Below are 20069 nucleotides of genomic sequence, written 5' to 3' on the forward strand. Positions count from 1 at the left end.
TTATTCCTATAAAATGCCCTTTTGACCTGAAGGGATGCTCAGTTCTGGCTTCCACCTCGGTGTAGACACAAGGACGTGGGGGGAGTACAAGGATTAACATCCCTTTCCACCCTGCAACCTCCTGCACCAAAAAGGTGGGGAAAAGGGGCGAGGAGTCCATCAACAACAGCAGGAGAAAGGAAATCAAGCAGGAAAAATGGATTTCTCTCATTCCCTGGCTTACTCAAAAAGGCAGAATAAACCCTCCTGCCCAGCCTGCAGCTTGTGTGACACAGCATTTATGGTTAAGGAAAGTTTGAGATCCCAACAAAAGCCCCTTCATTAAGGACTCTGTTAAACGTGTCCCTTTCCACATGAACATCCCCAAGCTCAGCTCCTGCACCCATGCCCAGCCTGTTGGGGTTTCAGGGATCCTGCAGCAATTCCAGGGTCAGACCAAGGGAATCCATCTCCCAGCATGGCTGGAACACCAGCTCCCCTCCACAAAGCATTTTTTATTTCCTTCAGGTCCAAAGATGAACACTTGGACAAAACACCCTGGGGAATTTTTCTTGGAGAATTTTGTTTGCTCCAAGCCCCATCCAACACTTCCAAGGATGGAGCAAACCTCCTGGGAAGAGCAAATACAACCATAAAATCATTCAGGTCAGAGAAGATCTCTAAGATCATCAAGTCTAGACATTTAACAAGCCAAGGCCACCACAAATAGAGGTGACAAAGGAGAGATTCATGACAAGACATTTCAATCCCATTACAAGACACCAGCGAATCCACCCACAAGGAAAAGAGGTTTGGCAGCTCTCGGGGCTTTTCCCCCTTTAATATCTTGCTCCAGCCCTGAGAGACACAAAACCCACAGGGGGTTTTGGGGTGCTGACAGGAAAGCAGCTCACGCCCCACTTCTCACCCGTCGCGATGTAAATGAGCCCCGCGGCCACTCCTGCACCCACTGCAGCACTCAGGGCTTTTTCTGCCAGAATTTCTGCAAGGAAATTCTGGTTTTTAAAGCAGGGGCACCCCCGGGCTCAGCGTCCCACGGTGGGAAACCCAGGAGCTGAGATCTCACTGACAACAGAGAGTAGATTAATTAATTCTCAGCAGAGGCTGAAGTCCAAACTCAAGGCTTGTTTTGTCATGGGGAATGGATCTCATCCTGGCTCATCCCAGCAGGAAAAGTCCTCCTTGACTACTCAGAATAAGTTAAATATTTATTGAGTGATTTTTTTTTCCCCTGCACATGAGTTTTGTGCACTGCAGCTCATTGGTTTAAATTTTTTTCTACTTGCTTCAAAAATTTGGACTCAAGCCAGAATTCCTCTTAAATTCCAGGTTCAGGGGGAGGCTGTAACACAAGCCCACAATAAATAGATGGAAAAGGAGAGAGGTTACAGGATGGGGAGGACTTTTCTCAGCTCCTTTCAGTGAAACTCCAGGTTTTGCCTGTACAAAACTGAGAGCAGCTCTTGGCGCTGGGGGAAAGGAGTTGGGGAAGTTTTTTTGCAGCTCTGTGAATTTTCAAAGCTGAAGCACTTGCCTTTTGTAGGCAGTGGGGGTATCTCAGAACCAGATGAGATGATCACACCTGCAGACTCCGAAGCTGAAGCACGTGATGGAAAGATGCTGGTTTTGGGGAGAACTGGCTCTGTCCCAAATCCAGCCTGAGCGAAGCTGATTGAATATGCAGGACAGCAGCCCTGACTCTGCCAGCCTCCACTTGTGACAAAAAAAAAAAACAACCTGAATAAAATAGCTAAAACAACAGAAAAGGAATGGGAGAAATGTGATTAACTCACCACTGTTTCTTATCTCTAGAAAAAAGCAGAGGTGTGCTAAAGCCAGCTCAGATTGGGGCCACAGGTCCACGGGCCACCTCAGGCAGGGTTCCCGGAACGCCGGGGTTACCACACCGTGCCCAACTGACAGCTCAGGCTGGAGGTGAACCTTTACAGCCCCCAATAAAAGGCAAAGCAAACATTACCATTCACTCCCATCCTCCTATTTTAAGATCTGGCCCTGCCCTGAAATCAGATCCCATCCCTGGCAGCGCCTCGGCGTCCATCGGTGACGGCCGCACAAACCGAGGGTGAATTATTAAATTCACCGGGCTCGTTTCCAGCCTCACCTCCCCTGATAGCCCTGCGGGGCTGATAAGGAACAGGATGTCTCAAGGACTGGGTTGTGACGAGTGAGCTCCTCCTGAACAGCTCCTGGTTGTTTGGAGATGAACAAATTCACCGCAGGGCAAGGTGAGAACCAGCCCCAGGGCATTCAGCCTTTGGAAAATGAACCTCCATGGACAGGCAAAGATTTTCCTGCACCTGGGGTTGCTGCTCCTGTGCAAAAATGCTCCAGAGGCTCCAGGCATTGTTTATTGCCTTCCTTTCATTTCTCACTTTAGAAAGAGGCTGCTGCAAACTCCACCAGTCTCATTAAAATTACAATGAAATCCCCAGTTTTCCACTGTTGTGCTAGAGTGTTTAAACTCTTCAAGCTGTGGCTGCCCCTGGATCCCTGGAAGTGTCCAAGGGCAGGCTGGACAGGGCTTGGAGCAGCCTGGGTTAATGGAAGGTGTCTCTGCTCTGGAAGGGGGTGGATGAGCTTTAAATGCCTTCCAACCCAGATCTTTCAGGGATTCTGGGATTCTGTGAAGAACCAAAATTAGGAGGGAGGACCAGAACTGACACAGCGACCCCTTTTCCTGCAGCAGCTCGAAAAGCTGATGTCACTTTACCAGAAACACGGGATAATTTCCCAACAAGGCAAACCAAGGCCAGGTTTTGCTTTCACATTGAGGCCACTGCAGTTTCTAACTCACAGCAGGAAGAGTTCCAGGCCAGGTAAAATAATTTGGGATGGAAGGGATTATTAAAGGTCATTTAGTCCAAAAGCCATCCAGATGGGATGGGTGCTGGCCAGACTCCTGCCTGCTACACAGAATCATCAAAACCCTCCTGCAATGAAATCTCTTGGCTTCATGACTCCTTTTTCACAGCAAGAGGCTTCACTCAGAAAATCTGATAGGGGAAAATTAAGAAATTGTGCTTTTTCTAAACACCCCAAACCACTGCCCTCCTTGAAAATTAATTTCCCCTGGGCCACCACTGCTCTATATTTCATCGGAGGGCACGGCCCTCATCCTGAGAAGTGGGAAAGGGCATTCCAGGGGATCACAATCCTGAGGGCTCACACCCATCCTGCCCTGCTCCAGCTGGGACTTGATGTTTCTCCTGGGGGAGTTGCACCCCATGACTCTGAGTGCCCAGCAAAGCTGTAAAACCCCTCGGTTTCTCACAACCCACGGCAAGGTTAAAATTACCCCAGAATTTCCAGACTCTTGTAGAGACTGAGAGTTTCCCACATCCCCCCGAGGGCAGAGCCACACAGGGTGGGCACAGGGGGGCTGTTTCCCCCCATTCAGCCTGGTGTGGGTCTCCTGCCTGGTGCTCAGCCCCACAGAGGGACACCCAGCACCGCCACTGGCTGTGGGCAGGAAAGAGGAATCGAGCAGACACCGTGCAGAGATGGAGCCCAGGAGGAGCCCAGGAGAATCCCCCTCTTCCAGCAGAGACTGGTGCTGTGTCCTGCCCAACGGGGTGGAACCCCTCTCTCCTTTCTGATCCCACCTAATCCACTCTTGGCCATCCCTCCACAGGGGTTGGGGGCATTGAGGGTGTCCCTGGGGAGGGGCTGTGCTGGGGGCTGTGCTGGGGGCTGTGCTGGGGGCTCTGACCCTCCACGCTGCAGCCTCAATCCCCGGTCCAGGCTTCCCTCAGCCACTGGTTTGGGGTTCAGCTCAGCCACGCTTGCTCCTTCCCCTCCCAGGGGTTTGTTGGATGATGTTGTGCATGACCAGGGCTGGACACTTGGCAGGGCAGAGGTTCCCCCTTCTCTCACGACTTCCTGAGCTGCACCAGCAATGAACCTCCCTCCAGCCATCACCATCTCTCACTTTCCCCCACCTTTCCCATCTCCTGCCCGGTGGTGAACACCACAGACCACCTTCCCCACCTTCCCAACCACAAACCTCCCTCCCCCAGGCTCTCCCTGCCCTTGCTGCTGACACCACAAGTGAACATTTCCCACTGGTTTTTCCTTCCTTGCCTCAAATGCAAGAAGTTCCTTCCCTTCCCCACCTGAAGACAGAGCTGAGGGCTCTTCCCATCTCTCCTTGGATCAGGTCTCCTTCAGACCTCAGGAAGGACTGGGTGTCACATTGCTCACAAGAATTTAGGAGCAAACGGAGAAAACTTGGGTTAAAGCAGCAAAGCAAATCAGCAAATTTGGAATATTTGGTATTTTTTCAAAAGAGGTGTCCAGACCCTCCTCTGAAACAAAACCAGACCGTATTTCTGGGGCAGAGGTGTAAAAACATTCCCCAAAATGATCCCCCTTGCATTTTTCTAGCCATGATCCCTGGGAAGACCAACCCTGCAGACCTCTCCACGAGCCAGATTTATCTCGGGGAGAAGTGGTTACTTATCAAATACAGAACAGAAAGACACAGGCAGGGAATCACTTGTCTCAAACCACTGTTGCTTCCACATCCCTCAGTCCTCCCTCTGAAGCCCAACAGAAGGAAAAGCAGCAACCATGGAATGCTGGAAATTGATATTATGGAAACTAATTGCTCCAAAGAGTAAAAATCTTGTTATTCTTTTGGGGGTTTGAGCAGCCTGGTCCAGTGGAAGGTATTCCAGCCTCTAGGGAGAGGTTGGAATGAGCTGAGCTTTAAGGTCCCTCCCAACCCAAATCCTTCCATGTCTCTGTGATTTGCATTTCTCTGAAAAACACCCAGCACAGAGTAAAGAGATTTTACATATCCCATGTGAATCATTCTCTCAGCAAGAGCTGGAGCAACTCATCTGAACACACAACTACATTCACACATTGGGGTGAAAAAGAAGGAAAAGGAACATTTCTCCAGCTTGGAGTATTTTTTTAACCATCACATTGTAAGAACCTCCTTGTGCAATGGCCTGAAGTGCCCTTTTGCTTCTTCCCATTTCCATTTTAGGGCTGAGACCAAGTTCTTCTAAGGAGCAGCAGCAGAGGCCGGGTTACCTGGTGGCTCTGGGTCACCCACAGAAAAAGCTCCGACTGTTTTTTATGGCTCCTTGGTGCATCCGGGTGTTTGCTTATTGCAAACATCACCTGCAATAAAAATATGTCACAGCAGGACACAGCCCCTGAGCACATGGAGACTGAGGGGGAAGGGATTTCAGCCAGGACTCGGTTTCAGACCTGTTCTCATAACAAACCCAAATTTCTGAATAAATATCGCTGCGTTTCTCCTCGTCCCTGTGCTGTCTGTGCTGCTGTGGCTCGGGTGGAGCCTGTCCAGGACATGATTCAGGCAAAGACCTGCAGAGGGAAAGCGCATCTGTCAAAAGCTGATCCTGAAAATTAAATAGCTGTCACCTTTTCTGGGGTTTGGGATCTCCTGTCCAGCCTGAGGAAACCCTGCAGTTTCATCCTCCTCACCCTCAGTTCTTCTCACCCCCTTCTCCTCCTTCTTTTGGTGGAGCTGAGATGCTCAGAGCTGAGGAGGTGCCTGTGGCTGATCCTTGTGTTGCCTCCACGGGTCTGACCTCATGGTTTGGCCCTTGAACCAAGTCCCACCATCCACCCAAACCAAAAGACAATTCAGAAGTGTCACAGAAACCACGTCAAATAAACCATCACAAAACGGGGCAAGGCCCTTGAGATCCACCAAAGTCAACTCTGGATGGGTTTTCCTGCCGGGTTTCCATCACAAATCATCATCCTTGGCCAGAACACCACCCAAGGGGGCATAAATCCTTTTGGAAAAGGAGGTGGGAGCCTCCACTCAGCTTTCCTGCCCTCCCAAGGAGGCAGAGCCCGTGTGGAGGGGGCTGCTCCCACATTTCAACACGCCGGCAGGAAGGGCCCTGAGGAGCTCACCCTGGCCAGGCTGCTGTGCTGAAACGGGGGCATTGAGCAATCAGACCAGTTGGAGAGGCTGGTGTCTAGAAATAAAAAGTGACTGTTTGTTTTCTAACGCCTCGAGAGGCGCCGGGGGGGCCGGGGCCGGGCGGGCGCGGGTCGGAGGAAGCAGCTGGAGCTGGTGGGTCCTGGATCCCAGAGCAGTTCAACCGTGGGCTGGGACCTGCTCTGATTGTGGTTGCAGGGCACTGGATGGAGGTGCCTGCAGAGCTTTTCCTCTTTCTCCAGGTTGAGGTGGGGTAAATCTCAGGATTCAGCTGGAACAAACCTCTCCTTCCTCCTCCCCAGCGCATCAGACTTCTCTTCACACGGATTTGGCACTAGGTGACTCCTCACGCTGGGTTTCAGGCGTGTGGGAGGGGTGGGTGGACACTTGTTGTCCTCATGGACACTGAATTCTTCTCCTGGAGCCACCTTCAGTGGCATTTTTGGCATTTGCTGAAGGACATGTCCTGGGGAACTCCTGAAACACATGATAAAGAAGATTAAATACAACCCAGGACACAACCCAGCTCATTTTCTCCCAAGAAAAATTCTTCCCAGAGGCCCGACTGCCTTCCAGCCACAAATCTCAGGAGAAAGGCTGGTTTTGAACCCAAATTACATCCCCGAGTCAGTGAACAAAGCATCAAGGGGCTGCAGTGCTGAGCACATCCTTTGCAGCACCCAGAAATCAAAATGTTCCCGTGTCCACCATGGAGCAGATGTCTTTAGGTTGGAAATTCTTAGAAAATTCCCCCAAATTTCCTGCCCTGGCTCGCCCCTCTCTGCCAGATGTCAGGAGGATTTGTTAAGCACATGGTTCCTTCTCAAATATTCTCGAGGGAGCCCTGTATGTCCTGCAAGTTGAGGTTTCCTTCATGGAATCCAAGCCCCCGTCTCCTTCCCATGTGGAACCTTCTGCTCCTGTTCAGCCTGGGCAACTCCCTGAAATTCCCTTCCCATCCCCACAGGCCCTCCTGGGAAGCAAGGAGATATCCTGACATCGAGCAGGAGTTTGATGGTGCTGCTGCTCTGATTCCAAGTGCGGGAAACCACAAAAAAAAAGCAGCAAGAATTTTGGGGAGGGCGTTCTGAGCTTCTCATTTATGCTCCACTACCCTGCTGCACCAGGACGATCGTTCAGTGGAGGGGCTGCAGGGGATAAATCACTCCCAGGGTCTGGGGACAGGGTCCTCAGCCAAAAACTTGGGCCACTTTTGGGGCTTGCCAGCAGACAGAGAGGAGCCCACACAGGCACTGAGGTTTCACTTCAGGGAGGTGACAGAGAGGAACCCAAATGAACAGAAACCAACGAAAGTTTTTGAGTCACCAGTGGCCCAAAACCACCGAGACAGGGCACAGCTGCACCAGCAGCTCCCTGGAGCTGCCCAGGGCTGGCAGGGTGCAGGGATGGGCACCCAGGGTGCAGGCACTGCCTCTGGATTGGGGCACTTCCAGACCCCAGCAGCTCCCCAGACAGGGATGGCAGTGCCAGGAAAAGTGAGAGACGTGAGGAATTCCCTCTGGAATATCACAAAAGCCATGGTGACCCTGGGCCAGAGCACCCCGTGTGAAATCAATGCACTTACCTTGAAATCTGCTGTGGAACATCCACCTCGGAGGCTTCCTCATGATGGATGGCAGCACGGGGAAATCCAGCTTGGGCCTAAACCCAGGACAAATCCAGGCATTAAACCTAAGCCCAACACTTCTGCAAGCCCTACCTGAGCTAAAACAAGACCCCTGCCCACAATCACGTGCCCACCCCGTCACCCTTCTTGCATCCCACTGGCTCCTTCCCAGTTCTCACCCGCCAGGAATTTCCTCTTGGGATCTCTTTGGGGTGGCAGCCGTGGTGCTGGCCGGGGTCCCAGACCGAGCTCTGGGCTCTGAGACACGCTGGAACACTAAAAATAACCAGTGCAATAAAAGGCACCTCAGCTGCCCGCCGCTCTTCCGCGGTCTGGGGTGGAAATGGAAAGAGCCCTGGGCAGGAGCAGGTGGCTCCAGGCGAGCACAAGGTGATGGTTTCTGAGGAAGGTGATGGTTTCTGAGGAAGGACTCGGCCCTGCACATCTGGGGAAACCACGAGTGGGGTTTCTGGTGTGCCAGGCTCTGGCTCGTGGTGTGCTTCACGTGCTGCTCCAGCACAGCGGGTGCCTCGCTGCCACCTGCACCCTGCCAGGACCCACAGGAGGTGAGGCTCCCTCGCCCTCTGAGCGAGCAGCCAGGGCTGGAGCAGGATTGAAGCCTGTGGGACCCTCAGGAAGAGCAGGGAAAGGCTGAGCAGTGCTCAGAGCATGCCCACAGCTGCCATCCCCACCTCAGCATCCCAGAGGAGCTCACAGCAGCTGAGATCTCCTTTGCCTTTAAGATCCTGGTGCATCCTAAAAAAACCTTGGTGTGGAGCCAGCTCTTCTCACAAGCACCAAATCTCACAGGAGCTGCGGTCTCCTTTGCCTTTAGGATCCTGGTGCACCCTAAAAAACCCTGGTGTGCAGCCAGCTCTTCTCACAAGCACCAAATCTCACAGGAGCTGGGATCTCCTTTGCCTTTAGGATCCTGGTGCATCCTAAAAAAACCTTGGTGTGCAGCCAGCTCTTCTCACAAGCACCAAATCCAAGTGCTGTGATCCTGCAGGGGATGTGCACAAAGGCATGGGCAGGACCATGAGCATCCCAGCAACAGGGCTGGGCAAGGATGGAGGAATTCCCTTAATCCTCACATTTAATGAGGAAGTTCAAACTGGTTCTCCCATCTCAGGGCACCCCCCTGAGAAATCTGGATGGAGAAGTGTCCTGGTTTCTGCTGGGATAGGATTCATTTTCTTCTCAGTAGCAATTGTATTGGGCATCACTTGCTTCCCTTTGCTTTTATTCCTCTTGCCTTTTCATGACAATTACTACATTTTATATTTTTATAATTGGAATCTCTGAATGGTTTATGTCGGAAGGGACCTTAAAACTCATCTCCTTCCACCCCCTGCCATGGGCAGGGACACCTTCCACTATCCCAGGTTGCTCCAAGCCCTGTCCAACCTGGCCTTGAGTGTTCCCAGGGATCCAGGGGCAGCCACAGCTTCTCTGGGCACCCTGTGCCAGCCCCTCCCCACCCTCACAGGGAGGAATTTCCTCCCCAAGAATTTCTTCCAAATATTAAACTGTTCTCAATCCACAAGGTTTTTCTTTCCAATTCCCTTCCCCATGAAGGGCATGAGGGAGGTACCTGGGATTACACCACAAGAGGACAGTGGGGAAATCCTCCCATTTCCCATGGGAAAAGGAAAAGAGGAAGTTTTTGGACACAGCCATAAAAAACTGCTCCCACCCCATGACCTTGAAGCATCACACCCAGCTCAGTGCTGTGGCAGATGAGCAGGGACACATCTTCCTCCTTCCTCCCTGGAATGAAGGCTCTCCAAGCGATCCCATCTCCCTCCCTCCATTGCATTACAGCATTTTCACTCTTTTCTTCCCTGCCTGGAGATGAATCCAGGAAGTTCTGGGAGAGGAAGGAGGTGACAGAGGCATAACACAGACCCCACCGCAGGTAAAACCAAATTCGGGGCAAGTCAGAGGCCCCAGACTCACCCCACCACTCATTGCACCCAAAAACCACATTGCAAGAGAAATACAAAATATAGCACTTTAATTGCAGGGAGATATAAAAATTTACCAAACAAAAAAATTAATAAACCTCAGGCATACAATAAATAGGCAGCTCTGGTGGCACGCACACATGTGCAGTCCTGCTCTGGGAGGCACCAGCAGCTCCCCAGAGCTGGGGCCACACACAGAGGCTGTGAAAATGAGGATTTACACATGGATGACGCTGCCTGGACACGCCTGGGAGAGCCCCACACGTGTGTCTGGGAGGGTGAAGCCAAGCTATTCACACTACGCTGCAATCTTGAAAAATTAAAATTCTATTTATTTATATAAACTCTGGCTCTGGTCAGGAAAAATTAAGATTCCTAAGTTTTCATATTCAATATTTACACATAGGATCTCTGCATCGGTTTCCAAACTTCAATCCACTTTGGCATGAAAAAGAGAAACACATAAATCTCACAGCAAAAATAAAGAGGAATTTCAGGAGTTCTCTTTGGGAGGCACACCCTGCTGATTCCTGGATATAATTCCCTAAATTTGAGCATTCTAAGGCTTCTCCAAGAGTCACCCCCTATCAAATTGCTGCTCTCAGCAAGGTCTGAGCTGCAGCTCGTTGGGGCAGGTGGTTACAGCTGTTGATTTTTGGTTCTGCTGGAGTGGCCATTAACAAAGGCAACACAAAGCAAAGCCAGCCCTGACCTTCCTGCACAGCTTGGATGCTCCCTTGTCCCCCAGCCGTGAGCTACAGACAGCCCTGGGACTAGAAAAGTCACTTTTATCATCAACTGTTCACAGGGCAAACACTGAACATCCAACACATTTGCTCATAGTGATTTTCACCCCTGGATTTAAACAGACTCTGCACTGGAAACAGCAAAGAGCAAAACCCAACTTTCAAAATTAAAAAAAAAAAAAAAAAAAAAAAAAAAAAAAAAAAAAAAAAAAAAAAGGGGATTTTAGGCACTCATGGGACAAGTGTGGGCCTGGATAAGCCCAGCTCAGAGGAGGCTGTGAGGGGGCAGGCTCAGACTGCGATCTGCTGGTTCTCTCGGAAGAGCGGCCGCGTCGTGCAGATATCCTGGAAGATGCGGAAGCCCTGCTCGTGCTGGGGCTCCTCAGCCATGGGCAGCATGGGGCTGGAGCTGCAGCTCTTCCCAGCCTCGTCCACCACCTGCCTCAGGTACAGCTGCTCCACCTGGGGCCAAGGAGAAAGGTCAGGAATTCCTGGGTTTTCACGTTCGATATTTACATGCAGGATCTCTGGGTGGGTTTCCAAATTTCACTGCACTTTGGCGTGAAAGAGGAGCAGTGAAGAGGGTCCTCCTTGGACACCTCCTGCTGCTCCATCCAGTGGAGGTGGGGTGGGGGACACACAGCAGAGCACAGGTGGGCAGGTCCTGCCAGGACAGCAGGTCTGACTCCACCTCCAGGAAGGAAGGAGCAGCCCCAGGAGCTCCTGGCAGCAGGGACAGCAAGGACAGGCTGGGGGATGTCCCAGCACGTCCAGAGTGATCCAGTGGCACAGACACCCAAGACAACAAGAGGTGACAAGGTCAGAAGTTGTGCAGGAGGCACAGGAGCAGCCTCTGATCTTGTAAAACCCTCACAGGACCTCACAGATCTGGCAGGTCTCTGCTTGCTCAAGAGGGGATGCCTCACCCTCCCTGTGCCCTCCCTGTCCTGTCCCTGCTGCCACAGCCTGGTTGGCCCAAGAGGCTCCACAAGCCCCCTGTCCTGAGCCTTTCCAATCCTGGAATGGCTGCAGCTTCTCCAAGGAGAAGTTTCTGACCAGAGCCATGAGGACTGACCCCACATCCCATCCCCTCCTTCACCCTCCCAAGGTTTCCCAGCCCCACTGCTGCCATCACGGCTGTTGGCCACAGCACTGACTGATCCTAAATCCACCAGCCAGGGATCTGCTTCCCCATTTCCCACAGGAAAAGGCACAAGTCCTAGTGCCCACACAGGATCAGGAGGAAAAGGAAGGATTTCCCTGCAGCTCACAAAACTTGTGCCATTGGGGAGTTTCATCTGCAAACCCAGCTCCAGGAGTTTGATAATCAGCAGCCCAAGCACCTCTCAGGGGGCTGTGGAAAAGCACCACGCTCCCACCCCCAATCCAGGCACCCAAATCCAAGTGGGGCTGGAGCTCTGCTGGCAGAATTCCCCCCTCGCCTGGGTCCCTTTCTTGTACCTGGACAAGGATGAGTTTACACCTCAGTGGCACCGCGTCTGGGAACTCCTCCCCGAAGCACAGCATGACCCTGCTGTCTGGGAAGCGGCCCTGGTTGTTGTAGTACTGCTGCAGCTCTGCAAGGACAGAGGAAAACCTGGAATTGGCTCTCCAGAGGCTGCCAGACTTTGTTACACATCCCTGGCATCAAACAAGGAAGCTGTGGGCTCAAGCAAAGCCTCCAGCTTTGGAATTTGCCACACGACCCAAAACACCACATTATTCCCTCCTAGGTGTGGCAGTGCCACCTGCTCAGCCAGGGCACCTGAGAACTCAGCAGTGACGGCTCCAAAGGGGTGCAGGGGAAGAGGGCTCCACCCTTCCAACCCCACCACGGGGCCCAAGGGGTCTCACACCGGGTTCAAGCTCCAGAAACCCTTTGGGATCCCAGAATTGCCTCAGCTTTTCCAGGGACTCTTTTCCAGAGTCATGGGGACTATCCCTGTTATCCCATCCCCTCTTCCACCCTCCTGGAGGTCTCCCAACCCCACACTGCTGCCATCCAGGGCTGTTCACCACATCTGCTGGCTGATCACCTAAAACCAAGGGATTTACCCCCAACAGGAAAGAGCAAAACCCCAACACCAAAAACCAGGAGGCTCCCACAAACCTCGGAAGAACAAGTTGGTGTCAAAGATCTTCACCACCTCCTCCCGGTCCAGTTTGTTGGGCCTGTCCTTGTAGGCCATGGTGTTGCCACTCCAGAAGACCCTGCCCTGGCACAGCCTCTTGATGAAGATGCCCTGCTTGTTGCTGTGCAGGAGGACTCCCCTCTCCAGGTGCCCGAAGAGCTTCCTGGTGATCTGCTTCTGCCGGTCGTTCTGGATGGCGTCGGCCGAGGGGAACCGGACGTGCTCCAGGGCGTCGGGGGCGTAGAGCTTCTCCCCATGGCCCGAGGGCTGCCCCAGGGAGATCCTGCAGCCCTCGGAGCACGAGGTGCTGACGTGGCCCACCAGCCTCCCGCTGTAGTAGAAGCTGATCACCATCTGGGAATAACCTGGGGGAGAGGGATGGGCACGTCTCGTCAGGGAGGGAGGTGTTCCTCCTGCCATGCCCAAATCCCAAATTTCAGGGAAGGACAAAGCTGTTCCTCACTGCCCTGCCCAAATCTCAAATTTCAGGGAAGGACAAAGCTGTTCCTCACTGCCCTGCCCAAATCCCAAATTTTAGGGAAGGACAAAGCTGTTCCTCACTGCCCTGCCCAAATCCCAAATTTCAGGAAAGGACAAAGCTGTTCCTCACTGCCCTGCCCAAATCCCAAATTTCAGGGAAGGACAAAGCTGTTCCTCACTGCCCTGCCCAAATCCCAAATTTCAGGAAAGGACAAAGCTGTTCCTCACTGCCCTGCCCAAATCCCAAATTTCAGGGAAGGACAAAGCTGTTCCTCACTGCCCTGCCCAAATCCCAAATTTCAGGGAAGGACAAAGCTGTTCCTCACTGCCATGCCCAAATCCCAGATTTCCTGGGAGTGGCTCTCTCTTGGTTGGACATCTCCCCCAGCTGGCCCAGGGCTGAGCAGAAGTGAGAGCTCCCAGTATCAGAGGATCATGGAATGGTTGGGGTTGGAAGGGGCCTCTGGAGATCACCAGGTCCAAGCCCCTGCCCCAGCAGGGTCACCTGGAGCAGGTGACACAGGAACAAATCCAGGTGGAATTGTGGGGTTGGAACATCTCCAGAGAGGGAAATTCCACAACTCCCTGGGCAGCTGTTCCAACACTCTGACAACCTCCATGGGAAGTTTTTCCTCATGTTGAGGTGGAACTTCTGGTGGTTTAGTTTATGGCCAAGAAACACCTTGAACCTCTTCCTCCTGCCTTTGCTCCACACTCCCCCCATGCCAAGGGCAGATCCCCCCTTCCAAAGGCTGGCTGATCCCAGCACCCCAACTGCCCTCTGCCCCCGTGCCACTGGGCAGGATTCATCCCAGCATGGAAATTTGGATAACCAGGAGGGTGCAGCACCTCCTAAACCCAAAGCAAAGCTTCCCTCAAGGTGGGGGACAGAGTCAGAGCCACCTCCTGCCACCACAAACAGCGAGGGGCACCTGAGTGCCTTACCTGAGTGATACTGCTCGTAGCTGGAGTATCCATTCATCAGGGGCAAGGCTGTGGGCACAGAAAGCCAAGCTGAGCCTGCATTCCCAGCTCCCAAATCCCAGTGCCCCAGCTCCCCCCTCAGCCCCCTCATTTTCTGTCCCAGGTTTCCCAGCTCCCACAAGGGAAACGCCAGCAAAAGCTCCCAGCTGGATTTCTTAACGAGCACTTCAAACATTCTTAATAAGCAAGATAAAATAAACTGCTCCCCATTCCGTATCCCCGCACAGGAAGATTTTTCCTGCCCCAAAAATCTCCCAAATACCACACAAGCTGTTGGCTCCTTACCAGGGCTGGGCTGCTGCACCCACCAGTCGGGTATTGGGGGGTTCCTGCAGGGCTCCTGGGGGGGCGAGGGGCTCCTCTTGATGATCCCCAGGTATTCATCCACGCAGGAGGGCTGTGGGGCAGCACACACCGGGCTCAGAGCGGGTTTGATGCCTCCAGCGAGGCGCCTGAAGCGCTCAGGGAGGGACAAATGGCAGTGCCAACCAATTTTGGGGGTTGGAAGGAGCAAGGCTGGCACTGCCCGGGTTGGACATTTGAACAAGACCCTCAGCAGCCAGGTGGGAGAAGGACAAGAGGGGGCACAGGGTTGGGACAGGCTCCATCCCCAGGGAAGGGCTCTCCCAGCTGGATGCACACGGAGAGCAGGAGCCACCAGCAGGACCCTGTCCTGGTGCTGGCTCACCTGCACACCCAGCACTGCAGCCTGGAATTTTGGGAATGCAGCCTTGGAATTTTGGGAATGCAGTGCTCCAGTGCAGCTGCAGCCAAGGGGAGGCCTCACCTCTTTGATGAGGTCATCGATGGCAGAGGAGCTGCAGTCCATCTCCGTGACCTCGTTCAGGTTGCTCCCGTTGGCAGTCCCTGCTTTGCCTGCGAGGAGAGGAGGGGCTGCAGTGAGAACACCCCCACTTTCATCCAGTGAAAGTCATGAAATCAAGAACCACAGCAGAGCCACGTAACAGCACCTTGGAGGGTGGCACAGCCCCTCCAGAGCTGCTTTTTGGGGCCAAAAAATCACTTTATAACTCATTTCCCCCCGGCACAGGGACCAGCAGCAAGAAAAATCAAAAGCCTGGCTGGTGACAGAGGCAGAGCTGGAGCAGAGGAGAGGGTTTGGGGTTTTTTTGAGCACCCCAGAGACTGGGGCTGGGGCTGCTGCTTCTCTTTTTTCCACCAGCCACCCCAGTGCAGTGGTGCTGCTGGTGGGAACTGCAGTGCCATTTGCATAGTGGCAGCCCAGCCTCTGTGTGAACGGGCTGGAGGGGACAGAGATGCTAAGGGCAGATTTCCTGACTGCCAAATCATTCTCTTTTTGCAAGTTTTTAACTTAAAAAAGAAAAAAAAGACAAAGCACACAGGCTCCCCTAACCACAACTAGAGTTACAGTTAGTGTGACCTGAGCCACACCGGCCAAAGGAGCAGCTCTCTGCAAAATGATTGCTCCTCCAGCAAGAAAAGGGATTTATTGCAGCTCCTCACCCTCCTCACAGGGCAGGGGCTGGGAGGAAAAAAAGACTGAGGCTCCTGTCCCTCCCCTAGCCAGGGAAAGTGGAATTTGTGCCTACAACATCCTTAGGGGATGGGAGCTTCCATGAGGCTGCAGCTGTCCCCTGTTTCCTAGGGGTTTTAGGGGCTAAAAAAACCAAGCCTGGCCTTTCTCCTCCCTTCCTTGTCACCCCAGGGGACATCTGCAAAGCAGGACAGGCACAGAGCCACAGCACGGAGCAGGAGGGCTGTGGTGCCAGGATGGAGCCACCGCGGGGCTCAGCCCTTTCCTGGGGAACTCACACTTCTGCTCCTCCTCTGGCACGATCCTGTAGACCTTGTAGGGCTCGGAGATGTCCAGCTGGGACCTGTCTGTCACCTCCTCAAAGTCGGGGCTCTTGTTGAGGGCGCAGCGAAGCCGCGTCTTCCACGTGGCCGGCTCCGCTTTGTCACCTTCCTTGAACTTGCCCTTGAAAACAGCCCAGGCCTAAAGCAAAGAACGACAAAAAAAACCCTAAAAAATCCTCCCTGTGAGCTCTACAAAGCCTCTCAGGGAGGAAGAGCTGGGGTTGCAGAGAGAATTTTGCATCTTGCAGCCTCTCGAGCATCTCCTGGGGTTTGCTGTTTCACTCCTAGACTGCGGCCACCTGCACAGCCACCACACCTGGGGGTTTTTTTTGGGGTGCAGAGCAGCCCTGCCTGCCTCAGAAACGCAGAAAAGTCTCTTAAAACCCAGGTTTGCAAAAAGCAGAGATCAAAATCATCATGTGTGGGTTCACTTCTGCACCTACGGGTCAGGAGCTGCTGGGGACACGAGGAATTGCTGCTCAATTAAAAAATCAAAACAAACCTCATTTTCTAGCTCCTGATTAATAAAATAATAAACAAATAAACTGATTTCTCCAAGATCAGAACAAAATTTGTGCTTTGGCAGGAGAACATATTTTATTGCTGAAGGAAGAATGAAAAATATTCCACATTTTTTAAATATGCATATTGATTTCTTTTATATAGATATTTCTATATTTTCAGAGGGCTGAGTTCAAGGCTATCCTAATAACTCAGTGCTCCCAAACCAGTTATTACTGAAATTAAACTCCTTCACCAGTACAGATACTTGAAAGTGAGGTCAGAGGGAAGGGAATTCCTGGGGAAGACCTGACCTTTTTGCTTCAGGATGGAATTTTCCCATTTTTTCCAAAACTGGAAATCCCCCTTCAGTGAAATCCTTCCTTCCTATCTGCAAAGTCTTTTCAGGTTTGTTTTTTTTATATAAATCCAGCATTTTATCAAGAGAAGCAGATGAGAAGTTTAGAGCGGGTCAAAAGCTGCTTCTCGTGTCACACATGGATTCAAACATGCTGAAAACAAATCTCTTTTTTTTATATAAAAAGGAATAAATCATCCCAAAAAAAACCCTCTGGGAGACCAACTGCAGCATCTCCTGCTGGGGTTAAAGATGTGAAACCCAGAAACAGCGTGGCCACGTCCCACCAAGGGACAAAAACAGCACCACAGAGCCCAGGAACACCAAGGACAAGTCCCCACCTTGAAAATGGAAGCATCCACCTCCTGGTTGTAGTCCTGCTTGCCGGCGTGCTTCCAGGGGATGCGGAACATGGATTTCTCCTCGTTCTCCCAGATGAGCCCCGGGTAGAGCTCGCTGTCGATCTGCTCGATCAGCCACTGCCGCAGGCGCCTGCCGCCGTTCCGGTCACACATCCTGCACGGGGGACACAGGGGGACACGGGGGGGACACGGGGGGGACAGCCCTGTCAGTGCTCCCGCTTCCATCCCAGCACAGCTGGCCAGCAGCAGGGATTGGGCTGCTCTGCCCCATGCCCAGCTGGCAGTGCCACCACCTGCAGCTTTTGGAAGCCCCACAAACCCCACGGAATGAGGTGATCTTTAAGGTCTCTTCCAACCCAAATCCTTCTGGGAGCCCACAGATCTGTAATTCAGGGATTAAAATGCCTCCCACCACACCCTCTGCTGCTTTTAAACTGAAAAAAAAAATCAAGGCAATTTCCTTCTGAGTTACTACAAATTCTTCCTCCAGCTCTACCAAAGTTCCGCTGCCAGAAGCAGCTGACTCAGTGCTCTGCTTATTCCTACTCTGCTGCAGGATAAGTCACAGAGGAAGCAGATGGATGGGGCTTAAAGCCCCCAGCTGTGCTGCCACCTGAGCAAGTGACACTGGGCAGGCCACCCTGGGCTACCAGAGCTGTCCCTGGCTGGTCTTGGCACAAGGATTTGCCCCGGAGAGGGCAGCAGCTCCTCTAACCAGGCATTATTTGGGGAGCAGATGCCAGCTCCAAACTGCATCCCAAATCCTCCCAGGGACAAGGAACACACAACTGCTGGAAGCAAAGTGCCAGGCTCAGCCCTCCCTGCCACCTCCATGGCATGACAGGAGCTGGCGGCCTGGCAGAAGTGATCAGCAGCCTCTGAATCAACTTTCCAGGCATTTTGGCTCTAAATTTTACTCATTCGTTTGTTATTTACTGCCCCATCGGAAGATTTTTGGGGAGAAAACAAGGATGCCCCCAGCACAGCCTGAGAGCCGGTGGTCCCTGCTTTGCCATGGGCTCCCAGCACCTCAGTGCCACCAAATGCCACCCCTTGGGCACTGCCCAGCAGGACACAGGGATGGCCCTGGATGCCCAGAGCACAGCCCATGGTTTTTAGGGGGTGAGCACCGGCACCACCAGCCAAAACATCATGGAGGGCACAGCTCTGGATGCCCCAAAGGACACGGAGCAGCTCGTCCCTGGAGGAATGGGGCACACTCAGAAGGGCTCCAGCACCCAACCTGAGTGATGCCAAAAGGGGAGAAGCTGATAAATGGGACACTCCTCAATCACCGCGTTTTCTAGAAAGCTTCTCCCCATCCCTGCCGGAGGCCGGAGCTCCATCTCCCTCCATCTCAAGGAGCCCCCTCCACCGGGCTGGCAGCACGGCCACCCCGCGCCTCCAGCCCGCCCAGCCCGGGCTCTGCCGCCCGCAGCGGGCTCGGTCCTTGCGCAGGGGACTGCGAGGACCGCGACGGGGACATCCCGCACCCGTGCGACCCCGCAAACTCGCTGCCCTTCCCCGCAGCCGTGCGGGTAATCGGGGCAGCGGTCGGGACCTGCCCCTGCCTTTTCGCCGCTCGCTGCCGGTGCCTTCCCGGTGTCCTCTCACAGAGGATGCCCGTACGGGATGCTGTCCTGCGGCAGCTCCCTGCCCTCCTGCGGGGGGTGCCGGTGCCGGTATCGGTCCCCCGACCGGTCCCTGCTCTCCCAGGGGAGATGCCGGTGCCAGTCCCTGCCCTCCCACGTGGGATGCCGGTGCCGGTATCTGTCCCCCAGCCGGTCCCTGCCCTCCCAGGGGAGATGCCGGCCCCTGTCCCTGCCCTCCCAGGGGGATGCCGGTGCCGGTATCGGTTCCCCGGCCGGTCTCTGCCCTCCCACGGGGGATGCCGGTGCCGGTACCTGTCCCCCAGCCGGTCCCTGCCCTCCCAGGAGAGATGCTGGTGCCGGTCCCTGCTCTCCCAGGGGAGATGCCGATGCCGGTATCTGTCCCCCGGCCGGTCCCTGCTCTCCCAGGGGAGATGCCGATGCCGGTATCTGTCCCCCGGCCGGTCCCTGCCCTCCCAGGGGAGATGCTGGTGCCGGTCCCTGCCCTCCCAGTGGGATGTCTATGCCGGTACCTGTCCCCCAGCCGGTCCCGGTGCCGTTCCCGTTTCGCGCTCCCGCTCCCGGTGCCGCGCCCGCGGTTTCCCCGAGCTCATCTTATAAACCAGCGCGATAATGAGGCCACGCCCATCGCCACGCCCCTCCGCGCTCCACCAATCACCGGCTCCTCTCACCCGCAATGAGGAGGCGGGGCCTGGCGGACCTGACCAATGAGAAGCGGCGGGGCGGGGCGCGCGCCGCGGTTTCTCTTAAAGCGCGGCTTTCCCCGAAATCAGCTGACCGGGAGGGGCGGGGCCTGCGCGAAGGGGGCGGGGCCTGGGCTGGATGGGGCGGGGCCAGGGCGGAGGGGGCGTGGTTAACCCGCCCCGCTCCCGGGTCTGTCCTGGGTCTGTCCCGGGCCGGGTCGGTCCCGTCGTTCCCAGTCCCAAATTAATCCATTCCCAGTCCCAAATTAATGCATTCCCAGTTCCAACCCAGTTTCCCCAGTCCCCCAACAGTCTTCCCAGACCCAGACTGGTCCGTTACCAGTCCCAGATCAGTCCATCCCCAGTCCCAAACCAATATCCCCAATCCCAGATCAGTCCATCTCAGCCCATGATCAGTCTATCCCCGAATAAACCTCCCCAGATCCAGATCAACCCAGTCCCATACCAGTCTTCCCAGTCCCAGATCAGCTTCCCCAGTTCCAGCTCAGTTTCTCTGGTCACTCTCCCAAGTCTTTCTGTCCCCAGTCCCAAATCAGCCTCCCCAGCCTCAGACCAGTGTCCCCAGTCCCAGCTCAGTCCATTCCCACTCCCAGCCCACTTTACCCAGTCCCAGATCAATCCGTCCTCAGCTCATGATCAGTATATCCCCAAATAAACCTCCCCAGCTCCAGATCAGTCTAGTCCCAAACCAGTCCTCCCAGTCCCAGATCAGCTTCCCCAGTCTCAGACCAGTGTCCCCAGTCCCAGCTCAGTCCATTTCCACTCCCAGGCCACTTTCCCCAAACTGGTCCATCCCCAGTCCCAGTTTA

At 54.0% G+C, this 20069-nt stretch overlaps 1 protein-coding gene and 1 long non-coding RNA gene across 2 annotated transcripts; both read right to left on the reverse strand.

The window, feature by feature from the left end:
* Nucleotides 1-6306: 6306 nt before the first annotated feature.
* Nucleotides 6307-7838, reverse strand: LOC134557752 (uncharacterized). Its single transcript, XR_010082175.1, has 3 exons — nt 7757-7838; nt 7536-7612; nt 6307-6427 (listed from the first exon to the last, which is right to left on the reverse strand). It is a non-coding gene; the product is annotated as an uncharacterized LOC134557752 (long non-coding RNA).
* Nucleotides 7839-9577: 1739 nt separating this feature from the next.
* On the reverse strand, nt 9578-19181 carry IRF8 (interferon regulatory factor 8). The gene is made up of 9 exons (XM_063410902.1): nt 19069-19181; nt 16926-17100; nt 15681-15864; nt 14674-14762; nt 14172-14283; nt 13848-13895; nt 12401-12787; nt 11752-11867; nt 9578-10752 (listed from the first exon to the last, which is right to left on the reverse strand). Exons 2-9 carry the CDS (start codon nt 17097-17099, stop codon nt 10582-10584), a joined length of 1281 nt encoding a protein of 426 aa, XP_063266972.1. The 5' UTR covers nt 17100; nt 19069-19181; the 3' UTR covers nt 9578-10581.
* Between the last annotated feature and the right edge of the window lie 888 nt (nt 19182-20069).

Source organism: Prinia subflava, chromosome 13 (assembly GCF_021018805.1).
Source record: "Prinia subflava isolate CZ2003 ecotype Zambia chromosome 13, Cam_Psub_1.2, whole genome shotgun sequence".
Classification (NCBI taxonomy): domain Eukaryota; kingdom Metazoa; phylum Chordata; class Aves; order Passeriformes; family Cisticolidae; genus Prinia; species Prinia subflava.

Coding starts and splice junctions, on each gene's coding strand:
- IRF8 (XM_063410902.1), bottom strand. CDS start 17,099: ATGTGTGACCGGAACGGCGGCAGGCGCCTGCGGCAGTGGCTGATCGAG. Junction 14,763..15,680: donor GCCAGAGGAGGAGCAGAAGT/GTGAGTTCCCCA, acceptor CTCTCCTCGCAG/GCAAAGCAGGGACTGCCAAC. Junction 12,788..13,847: donor CTACGAGCAGTATCACTCAG/GTAAGGCACTCA, acceptor CCTCTCCCCCAG/GTTATTCCCAGATGGTGATC.